We start from the raw sequence: 15,263 nt of genomic DNA, 5'->3' as shown, positions 1-15,263 counted from the left end.
TTTCGAACAACTCTTTTTAGGTGAAAATGTCAACCAACTTAGTACGGTGGACGTTCTACCGGTAACTATCAGGACCAATATGAATAATAGACTGGTTAAAGCATTCACATTTGAAGAATTCATGACGATTGTCTTTTAGATGCACCCAGATAAGTCATTTGGCCCTAACGGGCTAAATCAAGGTTTTTTCCAACATTTTTGTCATTTATTTGGTAGGGATATTTTTATTGCATGTTCTAGGTGGCTAACGTGATATGAATTCCTTGATCATTTGAATGATACTATATTGTGACACTGATACCTAAATGTGAGAATCCACGACAGATGACTGATTTGAGGCCTATATCCCTATGTAATGTGTTGTACAAGATAATTGCTAAGGTCCTAGACAATAGGTTAAAAGAATTATTGCATGTGATTATTCAAAGAGCCAATCGACTTTTGTACCTGGACGATCATTAATAGATAGTGTACAGGTAGCATTTGAAACTATTCACTATATAAAACGTAAGAACTGAGGGCAAAAATGGGAAGTAACATTTAAAATTGATAGAAGAAAAGCCTATGATATGGTGGATTGGAGTTTTCTTAAATCTGTAATGGCAAGAACGGGCTTTTGTGATCAATGGGTTGAGTGGATTATGTTGTGTGTTAATGATTTCTCATTTTCTATTGTTATAAATTCTGATGTTGTTGAACCTATAACACCAGGACAAGGATTGAGTCAAAGGGACCCTCTATCGCCTTGCCTATTCCTTATTTATGCTGAAGTTTTATCACAATTGATTGCAAGAGCGAAAAGAGATGTATTAATTATGGGGTTCTGTGTTTGTGTAGGGGCACCTAGTGTGACACACTTTTTTTTATGATATCTTTCTTTTCTTCAGTGCTACATAATTAGAGAGCAGAAGAGTGAAGGAATTACTAGCTAATTATGAACATGTGTCTGGTCAGGCAGTCAATCTGAGCAAATCTGGCATTTTCTTTAGTTCCAATATGAAAGAGGATTTGAAGGCAAATATATGTGCATTTCTGCAAGTTCATGCTTATTTGGATACGGGTCGTTATCTGGGCTTGCCGTCCCTGATTGGCAAGTCTAAATGAGCCATTTTTTGCTCCCTCAAGGAAATATTAGCAAAAAGGTTTAGCAGTCGGACCGTCAGGTTTTTAGCTACTGTAGGCAAGGAAGTTCTGCTGAAATCGGTAGCTGAGGCGCTACCAACCTTTTGTATGAGTACGTTCTTATTACCCAAGTCTACATGTGATAAGTTATAGAAGATGATGAACACTTTTTGGTGGGGTTCGAAAGAAAATGGAAGCAAGCGAATTCATTGGTTTGACTGGACTCGATTATATAGGCAGAAGAGTGGAGGTGGATTGGTAAAAACTTGTTGTCTCTAAACAGACTCTAGCAAGTGCACTAGAAACAAGTAATAAAGTGATAAATAGAGTATCGTCTCCACAGGGATTGAGGACCAAATTTTACTAGAAAAACCTTGTAGAACAGGGTGTTCGTGGTGTGTGAATTCTTTATAATGAGAGATATTGAGAAAATGTGACAAAGTCAATAAGTAAACTGATAAAAACGATTACTTGATAATGAATAAAAGGTAGAACATGTTAGGCACATCGGAACCGGTTACTTTAATTCCCTAAACATCCTATTTATTCATGAATAGAGTAAAGTGAAGTCAAGGTCTCTGTTTTAATGCTCACTTAAGTCAAGTCTCGTGTGTTCTTAAGATTCTAAGACTTACTACAACCATAAGCATCCCTAAGGTTGGTTCTTTCTTGCATTATGATCGAAACAATATTTCAATAAAGAAAACCCTTGATACAACCTCCTAACATTCCTGCTCCGGGGTTGGATGTTTGATAGAAAGGTCCGTGAAGATGAAAGTAGTTCCCTATCATTCATCTAACACTAGCATATATATGTAAGCAGTGGAATAAAAAGCTTCATCAAACACTTCATAAATTAACAACATTCATTCATAAATAGAAAATAGAGAGCTTACATAACCGGCCCTAACTGGCCGAACCAGTTCAAAATTGACTACTCACTCATACTAAATTATTTTTGTTTGGAACCTTTAGTTGGTTCTGAATGGTTGTGACATCCTTCCTCAGTTTCTTGGAAACTGACTGGACTTCAACTACAGACTCATGAATGGTTTTCATATTTTCATGCAAAACTGAGTTGTCTTGAAGAAGGTATCTGAGGTCACTCAGTTTGACCTCTTCCACCTCATCACAGCGCCGGCTGAGTGTTTTAATCTTTTTGTTACACTTTTTGACAAGTGTGTAAAGATCACTCATCATCTTCCTCGAGAGCTCTTCTCTCTACCAAAACGTCTATTTTTAGTTCACCAAAAAAGTATCTTTCCTTCCCCCCACTACGTCTATTTAAGAGAGAAAAGATCAAAACCGTACTGAAAGTATGCGATAAAAATATTATAAAAACCAAATAAATTGTTCATAAATCCTAGACTACTAGAAGTGGTTAAGATCCTTTTGACCCTTGAACACTCAAGGGTCGAACTTTCTTGTCATCATGCTTCTTTTAACTGCTCTTTTCTGCCTTTCCTGCCTGCCGCTCGTGCCGTCTGTCAAGTTGCCATCCGTCATCAGAAATTGCAGCGTTAGACCGCTGGATCATATGTTGCTCATCTCCTCATGGTTTGTGCAAAACAGGCTGCTTACAGTCTGTTTGACTTAATCTTTCCCAATCTGCATAAAAACACTTATAAGACCTTCTTTCATGTAATTTAACCCTAAAAACACCCTTAATTCATCATAAATAGTATGTTAAATTGTAGTCAAATTCATGTCTAACAAGGGATCTACATGAGTTCAATATTGCATTATTAAGGAAGAAATGGTGGAAATTAATTGATAGCCCGCACACTATGGTTAGCCATATGTTCAAAGCAAAATATTATACTAAAGAGACTATTTTTATCTTCCAAATTAGGCACTAATCTCAGTTTCATTTGACGAAGTGTGTGGAGTTCAATTGATGTGCTTAAAGGAGGGTTACGTTGGTGTATTGGCAAAAGGGACTAGGTTTGGGTCTAGCAGGACCTTTGGATTTAGGGCTCTGACCATTTTCGGGCCAGATCACTAGGTAATGCATGAAACCGAGATGCGTGGGTATAGGAATTATTTATACCCGGAACCAGGATATGGGATCAGTTGAAGCTGAATCAATGGTTTAACTGGGATGTGGTGGACCTGATATGTCAAATGGTGATCCCAATATCTAGAAAGGATGGTTGGCTAGTTTCGCATTACACAATGGATGGTGTGTATTCGTCAAAGTCGGGATATAGATTGTTGTCGAGTGTCCGAGAAAGGGGAACATAAGAGGAAGGGTGGAAGAGTTTATGGAAGCAGCTTCTACCACCAAAGTTCAAATTCTTTCTATGGAAGCTAATTTTAGGAGCTCTTCCACTGCGGACAAGGCTAGCCGCTAGACATGTACATATACCAACTACATGTCTGATGTGTCCTAATGATATTGAGCATGGATGGCATTTATTCGTCGGTTGTAGTTTTTCAAGGCAGTGTTGGTTCTCCATTGGACTTGAACCTCCAAGGGAAGAATGGGAGAGGATTGAAGATTTGATGCTAAATATGTGTATAGGATCAAGTGCAACTATAATAAGCCAAAGTGAAGCAGTTCTATGGGCGATATGGCAGTCACAGAATGAATTGTTATGGAAAAATCGAAGTAAATCCCCAAACGAAGCAACTGTGGCGGTGTTGAGGTTTATCGAGGAGTGCATAGTTGTTCGCGCACCTCATGGTGAAGGAAGTGATCGAAATGTGGGTGTTGGGGCTAAGCATGTTGAGACTGGAGTGCGGGTAATCAGTCGCATGAATGAGGAAGGAATTACTGCTAGTGTAACAGCAGCAGGTGGTACACATGAAATATTTGCAATTGACAGTACTGCGACTTTAAACACAGCAAGAGGAGCTGCTAATACTGCTGGATTAACTCCAGAAGATGGGGCAGGCATTTGTTTGAGTAGCGGGTCAGAAAATGATGGAGATTGAAGTGGAGTAGGCACTATACACGGGCGGACCGAGAGGACAGGAGAAGTTGCAACTGCTAATTCGACAGAACCCGCATGAGTGCCATTGGCGTATGGCTCGGTTGGATCGAGAAATTGGTGTGCAATAAGTGGAGAGCGAGAGGGAATTGCTCGTGAATGTAGTCGAGCTAAGTGGATCAGACCCGTGGCTAGGAGTGTGAAGTGCAATATTGATGCGACTATATTTTTTGTGAAGGGGGGTTTTTGGCGCAGGAGCCGTCCCACGAGACAATAATGGTAAATTTTTTTACCGGATTGAGTTCAGATATGCAAGGTACAGTTTCGTTCAAAATGGCGGAAGCATTGACACTAAAGACCAGTATGGAGTGGACATTATCTTTAGGCTATTACAATATCATCTTTCAGTTGGATGCAAAGGAAGTGATACACATTATTTTAACAAATAAAATAGACCTTACGAAATTTGGTACTCTGATTGAGAAAATACAAGTTATTCTTAATAAGCACTCTCATTGTTCGACAGCTTTTGTTACAAGGTTAATGAATGATACGATCCATGTTAAGGCACGTAACACACATTTTTATATTAATTTTTTTATTCATTTTTTCATTCCTGTATTTTTAAAAACATCCTGATTCGAAATGCTTATATTCTTTGATCATAAAATGTCTATTACCATTAAAAAAAATTATTGAATATAATTAGGATAAAAAATATGTTTGATTTGTAATTTTTGAAACAATTGAAATTTGAGGCTACATGTAATGTAGCAACAAGTTAATTAGGCCAAGAAACAACGTTATCAGTACATATTATGAGGTGGCAGTGGCAGAGCAGCCACCAAGTTGTCCTCGGAAATGTTAATTTGACTTTTTTTTTTCAAGCCGACGGACTACAATTTTTTATTCTCATCCATCTTTTCACTCTTTCTATATAATTAGAGTATTAATATTGTATCGTATTGAAGGAGGAGGATAATGATACTTGGCTTTTTTTCTTGCAAATAAGTAAACATGTTTTATTGAGGGGTAATTAATTTATTAGTCCCTGTATTTTGACAAAACACACTGTTTAGTCTTTGTATTTTTAAAAACATATGGTAAAGTCTCTAACTTTTTTTTCGATGAACTGTTTAGTCCCTAACGTTTTTCTTGGTGAACTGTTTAGTCTCTACTGTTAGACTCTCGTGAAGATTCTGTTAGTCAATTTAGATTTACGTTCTTCTTTTCCTTTATTTTCCTTTCTTTTAAACTCTAATGCATGAAATCAACTTTGAGTGCTATTCTTTTTGATTTTCTTCTTAATCGTTCAAATTCGTAAGCATTGGTCTGTTCTTTTTCTTGTTCTCTATACAAATAGCTTCTTCTTCTAAATTGGATTTCTTTTTCTGAAGTTTGAAGGTAAATAGTAAAGGGTAATTTAGTCATTTCCGAAGTCATAAACGGTAAAAAAATCTAACAAATAGACGAAATGATTAAACAGTTCACTGAGAAAAATGTTAAAGACCTTACTGTGTATTTTTAAAAATATAAGGACTAAACAATATGTTTTGTCGGGACTAATAAATTAATTACCCTTTATTGAGAGATGCTTGCTTCTTCGTTAGCACGTGATTCTCCATCCGGTTGTTATATCAAATACCAACATTTTTTATACGTTGAGGGTTAATAATAGTAATTTAATGTCCACCAATTAATAGTAATTTCATGGTTTCTAAAAGAGGGGGGTCTATAACTGGAATGGAAAATGTTAATGCTCTTTTGCTTTTTTTGCTTAAAAAAATAGAGAGACGTGGACGTATATGAAATTAACAGCATTAAATATCCACCAATTATTGACGCTGCCAGGAAATGTCCACATCTATTTAAATCTGTTATGATCATGATTTGTGAATTTTACCTATCAATTAAATGTTTAAATAACTAATCTGTTCTGTCCATATATGAATTAACAAAACTTTAGATGTTGAGTTCAACTTTAACACTTCATTAACTACCCCATTAATTCAATTAAAAAATAAATCAAGTTATTGTTTTTTTTTAAAAACAAAATTTGGATGCTTATGAATTAAAATGATACATTTAAAAAAATATATAGAAAGAAAAACAATACTCTCTCTAATTTATATTATTTACCACATTTAAAAAAACACATATATTTAGATACCAGATGTGGATCTCATATTTGTACAAATATATAGAAATTAAGACAATTAGAGATCTGAAAAAAAAGAGAAATAAACTTGAGAGTGGAAAACGGAACAAGACTTGCAACACTCACAATTGGAGATTATGTTATATCTTTACTAGACCTGTTCATGGGCTTGGGCCGGGCCTAACCGGGCTTGTCACATAATTACTTTATCTAAGCCCAATCAAACCCGCACTATATTTATATCGGGTTCGGACCGGGCTGGGCCAAGCTAAAAGAACTAATTCCCAAGCCCAACCCGGTCCGGTCCAACTAATATCTTTGTATTTTTTAAAAATTAAAATTATACTATAAATATAAATAATAAAATACAATAAACTAAATTTTAGAAGATTAGTTCAATAAAAATCAATTAACGCAATACCAAATAAAAAAAAATATTTTTTTGATAGTAATAAATAAAATAGTAACAAAAATATGTACATGTTCAACAATTCTAAAAATATATGGTTTGGAAATTTTTATGTTAAAAAAATTTAAATTTTTTATTTTTGGAATATAAAGTATTAAATTAAAATTATTATTAAAATTTCGGACCGGGCTGGACTGGGTCTGAGTTTTGAGACAAATCTCAAGCCCAACCTACTTTATATGCGGGCCAAAGCGGGCTTGGGTCGGGCCGGGTCTATTACAAAACATATACGTCCAAGCCTAATTTTTAAAGAGCGGGCTGGGCGGACCAGTGGGCTTTTGAACATGTCTAATCTTTACCATCTCGACTTGTAATAGAATTAAGAAACTGTTTATATGTTTATGAGATGTCTATAAACATTATTTCTGTTAGTTGTCTTGTGAATGATGGTTTTGAGTTTCAATAAAGAATTCATATTGTGATTTCTATAGAGATGAGATTTTCTATTTTTTAAGAATAGCATAAATGAATTTATGTATTGAATGATAAGATTTCTGTTTTCGGAGTTGATACCAAAAGATAAAAGATAGATAATTTAACTTACTTGTGGCATTACCATCTAGGCCATATAATTAAGAGACACATGTTTAAGCTACATCAATATAGATTTAATTGTGAATTAATGGATACATGTGAATCTTGTTTGGAAGGAAAGATGACAGGGACACCCTTTAGCAATAAAGAAGAGCGTATATTAGACACTCTAGGATTGATACATTCAGATGTACGTGGTCCTATGTTAGTATAAGCAAGAGGAGGTTTTAGGTACTTCATTAGCTTTATAAATGATCGTACCAAATATGGATACATCTATTATTATATTTCTAGTTAAATTAATTCGCTAACATAAATAAATATCTAATTAGGATTATAATTATTATTTATATTTATATTAGATATAGATAATGATTTGAAGGAGAGCCCCTGGTTCACCCCTCCCCGGTTAAAGAGGTCCAGTTAGTTGGTTGGAGGAAGCCCAGGGAAGGGGTTGTCAAGTTGAATACGGATGGCTCCTGCCTTAGTAATGGCAGAATTGCTGCTGGTGGAGTTCTTCGGGATGCTGGTGGCACCTGGCTGGCTGGGTTTACCCCTAACTTAGGTACGGGCTCCTCCTTTACTGCGGAGCTCTGGGGGATCTTGTCTGGCATTAAACTCGCCATTCGCATGGGTGTTAAAAGACTTTCGGTGGAGTCTGATAATTTGGAGGCTATCAACAGGATTTCGGATAGACAGGCTGTTTGTCTTAAGAGTCAGAATCTCATTAAAGCCATCTTGAGGCTTCGTCCTGCCTTCGATTCTCTTACCTTCTCCCATATTTATAGGGAGCAAAACCCCGTGGCGGATCGCTTGGCAGCTGCTGGGCATGGGGGGATGTTAGGTGTTTCTACCCTTTCCGTTCCTCATTCTTTTCTGTTACCTTCTCTTCTTGAGGATAGGATTGGGTCAGTCTTCCTAGACTGGTCCCGGGTTAGGTTTTTGTTTGTTTGTTTTTTTTTCTTCCCTTCTTACCAAAAAAAAAAGATATAGATAATGATAATGATAATAATTATTTTTATTTATTTAATTAGTAAACCTATTCGGAATAGGATTCTAATTAAGAGTTTTAACCTAATGCAATTAAGGTTAATATTCCGAGGCTATAAATGCCCCTATGCTATGAACTTCGGCGAGTGCAAATTCAAGGGAAGAAAATTCTACCGACCTCCACTCGTTTAATTATCTTCTTCGTTTACTCACTCTTTATTGATCCCGTGTTGATTCCTATAGAGGCAATCAATTTAGATTACTATTCATTGGTTGATTACTAAACGTTTTCGTTTCATTATTTTCATTGTTATTGAAAGATAGTTGAGATCCTCATGGACACTTTGTTTGCAACGGTAGATAGATCTTCAGAAAATATACACTTGTTTAATCACTCTTTATATGAAATAACGATTAACAGATCTTGAAAAAAAGAAAATAGATAAAATAGATAAATTTTGATAATTTTGTTGTGTCTAAGTTTGTCTATTTTCCTTTGGTACATGGATTGTGCAACAACTTAGGCCATGTGCTTTGTTACTTAATTTCAGTATCGGTAATTTCAGTTTGGTAGTATTCAGTTCGTTCAATTCAGTAGCATTCAGTTCACTTCAGTAATTTATCATTATTTATTATAATTATAATTATTTATATATAGCTTATTATTATTTATTATAATTTAATATTATTTATATATCCTCACCAAAAAAATATTATTTATATATAATTATTTATAAAAAAATAATTAATAATTTATTATTTCTGTTCAGTTCAGTACATTTTATTTAATTTCAAATTTATTATGTGTTTAAGAATAAATCTGATAATTAGTCAGAATACACACGGCTAGTTCAATCTACAAACACATATTAGTTGTTGAGGAGGTAAGACAGTTAGTGGCATTTTATTTTGCTAAAACTATCCTAGTAGAAAAAATAAAGTAAGTTTTACTTTGTCAAAAATAAAATAACCATGAAAGACACGAATAAAGAGTGTGATTTCAATGTTTATATACTTTTTATTCGGCTTGATTCAAAACTTTTCTCATGATACATATCCTTACATTTATATATCTATAATATTGATATTTAATCTTTAATAATTAATTAGGGCATGTTGTTGGGGTGGGGCTAATTTCTGAAATCTTTGAAGGTCCTGCTTTTGTGATCTCGGTTTCTATCCAGTTGCTATTTTGACTTTTCAAACTGGCCACCTCACTCACTTGTGCATTATTTTCATATCTTCTCTCTTCTTCAGCTACAGTTGACATACATAATTAGGTAACCAAATCCCTTTTTCCTGTTTGGAAATTAGCTCTTAGCGGATTACATTAGCTGATTTGACTAGCTATTTGTGTAGACCTGTTTGGTAAAAATGAGTTGATTGATAATAGTGGTTTGTGCAAAAAGACGAATAAAGATATTTATTTTTTTAATTTTAGGACCTGCAAACTAAAAGTAGGGTTAAAGAAGTCCATTAATTTTAATATTGCAAAATGCTAATTGAAAAAGGTCCTAAAATGAGCTTTTTCTAAATTAGCGTTTTCATCTCAAAACTCTCTTCCAAACCTCTAACCACCAAACACTCGTTAAAGTTGGTCAAAACTGCTCTTTTTATCCCAAAACGTTCTTTACCAGACACAGCCTTTGTTTTTCTTAATTATTTTTTAGTTACATTTTAAAATCCAGGTCGAGATTAATGAAGTGGCAGCCGGTTGACTTGTCAAACCAACAACTAACATAAACCTCTCTTTCATTTTCTCTTATCTGTTTGGATGGAATGCATTTCTCTCCTTCAAGTCAACCTTTTCTCTTAAAACCAAAAACAAAAACATCATGCTTGAGAGATCGCTGAGCTTTAAGAACTGGGATGAAAATCCCTCTTCTGATTCATCTCTCAAGTTAATCAAAGGTCAAGAGCCACTCCATATTAGAAAACCAACTAATATAATAATTCCTCAATCATTTGTCTTCTTTTCTCCTAAACCAATTACCGAGCTTGATGCTGCTGCAACTAAGCTTCAGAAAGTTTACAAGAGCTATAGGACTAGAAGGAATCTCGCTGATTGTGCTGTTGTTGTTGAAGAGCTCTGGTTGATTGACCCTCTTACTTTCCTCTCTCAATTAATTAATCCTTTTTTCTTTCATTTTACTGACTGTCTCTGCTGCTGCTGCTGCTGCTTCTGCAGGTGGAAAGCTTTGGACTTTGCGGCTTTAAAGAGGAGTTCAGTATCATTCTTCAACATTCAAAGACATGAAACTGCTGCATCTAAGTGGGCAAGGGCTACTACAAGAGCTGCCAAGGTATTCTGCTTTTCAGCTATACATCTCAGGCTTCACTTCAATTCCTAATTTATGTATTCCTTGTAGGTTGGAAAGGGTTTATCCAAGGATGAAAAAGCTCAAAAATTAGCTCTGCAGCACTGGCTTGAAGCTGTAAGTAATGAAGAATAATGGATGTTGTTATGAAGTAGATATATTGAATTAGTTGTAATTACGTATACAGATTGATCCACGGCATCGATATGGACACAATTTGCACTTTTACTATGATATTTGGTGTGAAAGCAAAAGCACCCAACCTTTCTTTTACTGGTAACAATTCCTTTCCCACCTCTCCTCTACAACCAATAATGATTAGAATATGCTGATTTAATTCCTGTAAAATTGAAGGTTGGATGTCGGTGAAGGTAAAGAAATAAACTTGGAGAAATGTCGAAGAAATGTTCTGAACCGCCAAATCATCGACTATCTTGGACCAGTAAGCATGTCTTGTTGATACTAAAATTGATTCATAATATTGTAATAAAATGGGGTGTGTTTTGGTGCAGAAAGAGAGGGAAGCATATGAAGTGATAGTGGAAAATGGGAAGCTAGTATATAGGGAAGCAGGAAGTGTTGTAAATACTAGCGAGGGGAGTAAATGGATATTTGTGCTGAGCACAACAAGATCACTGTATATTGGGCAGAAAAAGAAAGGTGCTTTTCAGCACTCTAGTTTTCTATCTGGGGGTGCTACTGTTGCTGCTGGAAGATTAGTTGCTCATCAAGGCATTCTTCAGGCAATATGGCCATACAGTGGCCATTATCTCCCAACTGAAGATAATTTCAAAGAGTTCATCAGTTTCCTTCAAGACCACAACGTCGATCTGCAAAACGTTAAGGTACGTTGTAAATCAAACTCTTAATTGTTAATTAGAATAAGTGCATATCATAAAATTAAGCAAAGAAAGTATGTGTGTGTGTTTGCAGAGATATAGCGTAGAAGATGAGAATGAAAAGACGATAGGGAGCGGGAGTGAGGAGGAATTGAAGGAGACAAAATTGGAATTTGAGATGAGCAAGAGAATATCATGTAAGTGGAGTAGTGGGATAGGTGCTAGAATTGGGTGTGTGAGGGATTACCCACAAGAGCTGCAAAATCTAGCACTTGAACAGCTCAATTTGTCACCAAGGCCACTTAATAGTTCTAATTACCAACACCATAACAGACTTCCAATCTATTCACCTCGTCCAACCCCAAAAATCAGAGTCTCACCTAGACTTTCATATATGGGACTCCCTACCCCAACAACATCCACTCCTACTCCTATTCTATCCAAACTTCCTTGTTAATTTCATTACCATTTCCTCCCAATAACGGACACACCATTTCTACATCACTCTATCCAATTTTTTTATTTTAGTTTCTTCTTCTGCTGCTGCTTAATTCGTGTGGTCTTATATATACAATATAATGAATTTTGACTTCATGTTTTTTTGTTTTTCAGTAATAACAATAATTCATATTGAAGTTTCAAATAATATTAATTATGAGAATTTCTACACTGTATCGGGTGCAATTGACCCGACTAATAGACAAAATTAGATGCATGTCACTTCATTGGGACATAATTGATGCAAAGAAAAAGATTGGTAAATTGCAATGAACTAGAATTTCTCTTTTATTTATGCAAAGAAAAATAAAAAAGTTGAAAAGTAATACAATAATTATGTAGAGTACCGTGAAATCAAGTCGTGTCAGCGATACAAATTCGCTCCCTCCATTCCGTCCTATCCACTACCATATTTTCCTCAATTCCCAGTAAACTCATATCACTCTCGATCACCCTCCTCCAAGTTTGCTTAGGTCTTCCCCTACCCCTCACCAATACATCCATTTGCCACTCTTCGGTTTTCCTAACCGGCGCATCAAGCGCTCTACGTCTCACATGGCCAAAGCACTTTAGTCGATTTTCTCTCATTTTATTCTCAATAGATGTGACCCCTACTTTTGTCCTAATTATTTCATTACTCACCCGATCCTTTCTCGTATGACGACACATCCATCTCAACATATGCATCTCCGCCACCGACATCTTATGGATGTGGCAGTGTTTCACTGCCCAACACTCTGTACCATATAACAATGCTGGTCTAATTGCCGTCCGGTAGAATTTCCCCTTCAATCTATTAGGCATGCCGGGATCACAAAGGAAACCCGTAGCACTCTTCCACTTTGACCAACCAGCTTTAATCCTATGAGCAACATCTCCATCTACTTCTCCATCCGTTTGGATAATAGATCCTAAATACTGGAAGCAATCCGAGGCCTGAACAACTCTCCCATCTAGGGTGATTGTCTCTGCCTCCCTACTCCTATGGCCGCTAAACTTATACTCCAAATATTCTGTCTTACTTCGGCTCAACTTAAAGCCTCTAGATTCTAGAGTTTGTCTCCATAGTTCCAACCTCCTCTCCACTCCTTCTTTCGTCTCATCAACCAACACAATATCATATGCAAACAGCATGCACCATGGTATACCATCTTGAAGTGAACTTGTTAGTTCATCCATAACGATGGCAAAAAGAAATGGGCTTAGTGCGGAACCTTGATGCACTCCAATCGTAATAGGAAACTCTTCAGTCTTCCCAACACTAGTACGTACACTTGTGCATGCTCCCTCATACATGTCCTTTATGATGTCAATATATTTCCGCGAAATATCTTTCCTTATCAAGGCCCACCAAAGTACTTCCCTTGGTACCTTATCATATGCTTTCCCCAGGTCAGTGAAAACCATATGCAAGTCTTTCTTCTTATTTCGATAGTGCTCCATTAATTGTCTCATTAGATGGATGGCTTCCATAGTTGATCTTCCCGGCATAAAGCCAAACTGGTTTTTCGAGATTTTCACCATCCTCCTTAGCCTTTGTTGGATCACTCGCTCCCAAAGTTTCATAGTGTGACTCATTAATTTGATTCCCTGATAGTTGGCACAATCTTGGACATCGCTTTTGTTCTTATACAAAGGGATTAAGATACTTTTCCTCCATTCTGATGGCATCTTATTGTTTCTCCAAATTTTGTTGAAGAACGTCGTCAACCATTCGATTCCTCTTTCTCCCAAACATCTCCAAATCTCAATAGGGATGCCATCAGGTCCTACTGCTTTCTTCAACTTCATCTTACTTAATGCCATTTTGACTTTACCCTTTTGAATTCTCCGCAGGCATTCATGATTTATCATATCGTGATGGATACTTATATCTCCAACATCTTGTCTGCGATCTCCATTAAATAAGTCATCAAAATAGGACCTCCATCGTTCCTTGATATCCTTATCTCCAACTAGGAATTTCTGGTCCACATCCTTCACACATTTAACTTTTCCGAGATCTCGCGTCTTCCTATCTCTCATCCGAGCAATTCTATATATGTCTCTTTCCCCTTCTTTCGTATCCAATCTGGTATACAGATCCCGATTCACCTTTGCTCTAGCATCTCGTATGACCTTCTTTACTTCCCTTTTAGCCTCTTTGTATTTTTCGTAGTTCTCGTCACTCCTACATTTTCCCAATATTTTATAAGATTCTCACTTACTCTTTACTGCTTGTCGTACTTCTTCTGTCCACCAAGATGTGTCCTTACCCGGTGGCATGCTACATTTAGATTCCCCTAGAACTTCCTTCGCTACTTCCCTTATACTATGCTCCATCTTAGTCCATATCGAATCTATATCTAAATCCATATTACAAGTCCAAACATCTTTTTTGGTCATCTCATCCACAAATTTTTATTGATTCTCTCCTTGCAATTTCCACCACTTAATCTTAGTCTCTACTTGTGGTGTTTGTTTTCTTATACATTTCCTACTTCGAAAATCAAGCACCACTATTCTATGTTGGGTTGTCGTACTCTCACCAGGGATCACCTTACAATCAATATAACTCTTTCTCCAAGCACTCCTTACTAAGAAGACGTCAATTTAGCTCGCATTACCGCCACTCCGATAAATCACTAAGTAGGATGTTCTCTTCATAAACCATGTGTTCATGATACTCAAGTCATAGGCTGATGCGAATTCCAAAATATCATTTCCTGCTTCATTCTTATCTCCAAAACCATGCCCTCCATGAACACTCTCAAACCCATCTCGCCTAGAACCCACGTGTCCATTGAGATCGCCCCCAGTACCATTTTTTCATCCCTAGGAACCTGTTGCACCACTGCCTCTAAGTCCTCCCAAAAAGCTTGTCTTATAGAGACATCTAATCCTATTTGTGGCGCATATGCACTAATGACATTCACAACCTCATCCCCTATCACTAGCTTGACACTCATAATTCTATCTCTCTTCCTAGACACCGCTACTACATCATCAATATACTCCCTATCAATAAGAATACCTACTCCATTTCCAAAGCTTATAACCCCAAGGAGCTATCTCTCTAGCCTTGGATCCAACCCACTTGGTGTCTTGTAGGCACGTTATATTTATTCTCATCCTCTTCATAACATCTACAATTTCAGCTAATCTTCCTGTTAAAGAACCTATGTTCCATGTCCCAAAGCGTAACCTACTACCCTTACCCCTACCCCTACCCCTACCCCTACCCCTACCATTACCGTGGACTAACTTATTTACCTGCAACCCTTGCATATTTGACACCACCCCCGGGTCCTGGGGTGGCGCACCGCTTCGGGGCGACGACCTAGCAACCCTTGCACATTTATCACTACACCCGGGTCTAGGAAGTGCAGCGCATCGCTGAGTAGGGAACGCCCCAACGGTATT

The 15,263-nt window shown here is 36.7% G+C and overlaps 1 protein-coding gene across 1 annotated transcript; it reads left to right on the top strand.

Moving 5' to 3' along the window:
* The first annotated feature begins 9,875 nt into the window (after nt 1–9,875).
* Nucleotides 9,876–12,009, top strand: LOC136203964 (IQ domain-containing protein IQM1). The gene is made up of 7 exons (XM_065995170.1): nt 9,876–10,298; nt 10,395–10,509; nt 10,576–10,641; nt 10,712–10,800; nt 10,879–10,966; nt 11,037–11,369; nt 11,458–12,009. Exons 1-7 carry the CDS (start codon nt 10,042–10,044, stop codon nt 11,818–11,820), a joined length of 1,311 nt encoding a protein of 436 aa, XP_065851242.1. The 5' UTR covers nt 9,876–10,041; the 3' UTR covers nt 11,821–12,009.
* The last annotated feature ends 3,254 nt before the right edge of the window (nt 12,010–15,263 follow it).

The sequence above is a fragment of the Euphorbia lathyris genome, chromosome 8 (assembly GCF_963576675.1).
Source record: "Euphorbia lathyris chromosome 8, ddEupLath1.1, whole genome shotgun sequence".
In the NCBI taxonomy this organism is placed as follows: domain Eukaryota; kingdom Viridiplantae; phylum Streptophyta; class Magnoliopsida; order Malpighiales; family Euphorbiaceae; genus Euphorbia; species Euphorbia lathyris.
The sequence above is the reverse complement of the archived record's forward strand: the minus strand, read 5'-3'. Positions and strand labels throughout refer to the sequence as shown.

Excerpts from the sequence above, each read along its gene's own strand:
- LOC136203964 (XM_065995170.1), top strand. The coding sequence starts at position 10,042 with ATGCTTGAGAGATCGCTGAGCTTTAAGAACTGGGATGAAAATCCCTCT. Across the intron at positions 10,299-10,394 it reads GTTGTTGTTGAAGAGCTCTG|GTGGAAAGCTTTGGACTTTG; the intron begins GTTGATTGACCC and ends CTGCTTCTGCAG. Across the intron at positions 11,370-11,457 it reads TCGATCTGCAAAACGTTAAG|AGATATAGCGTAGAAGATGA; the intron begins GTACGTTGTAAA and ends GTGTGTTTGCAG.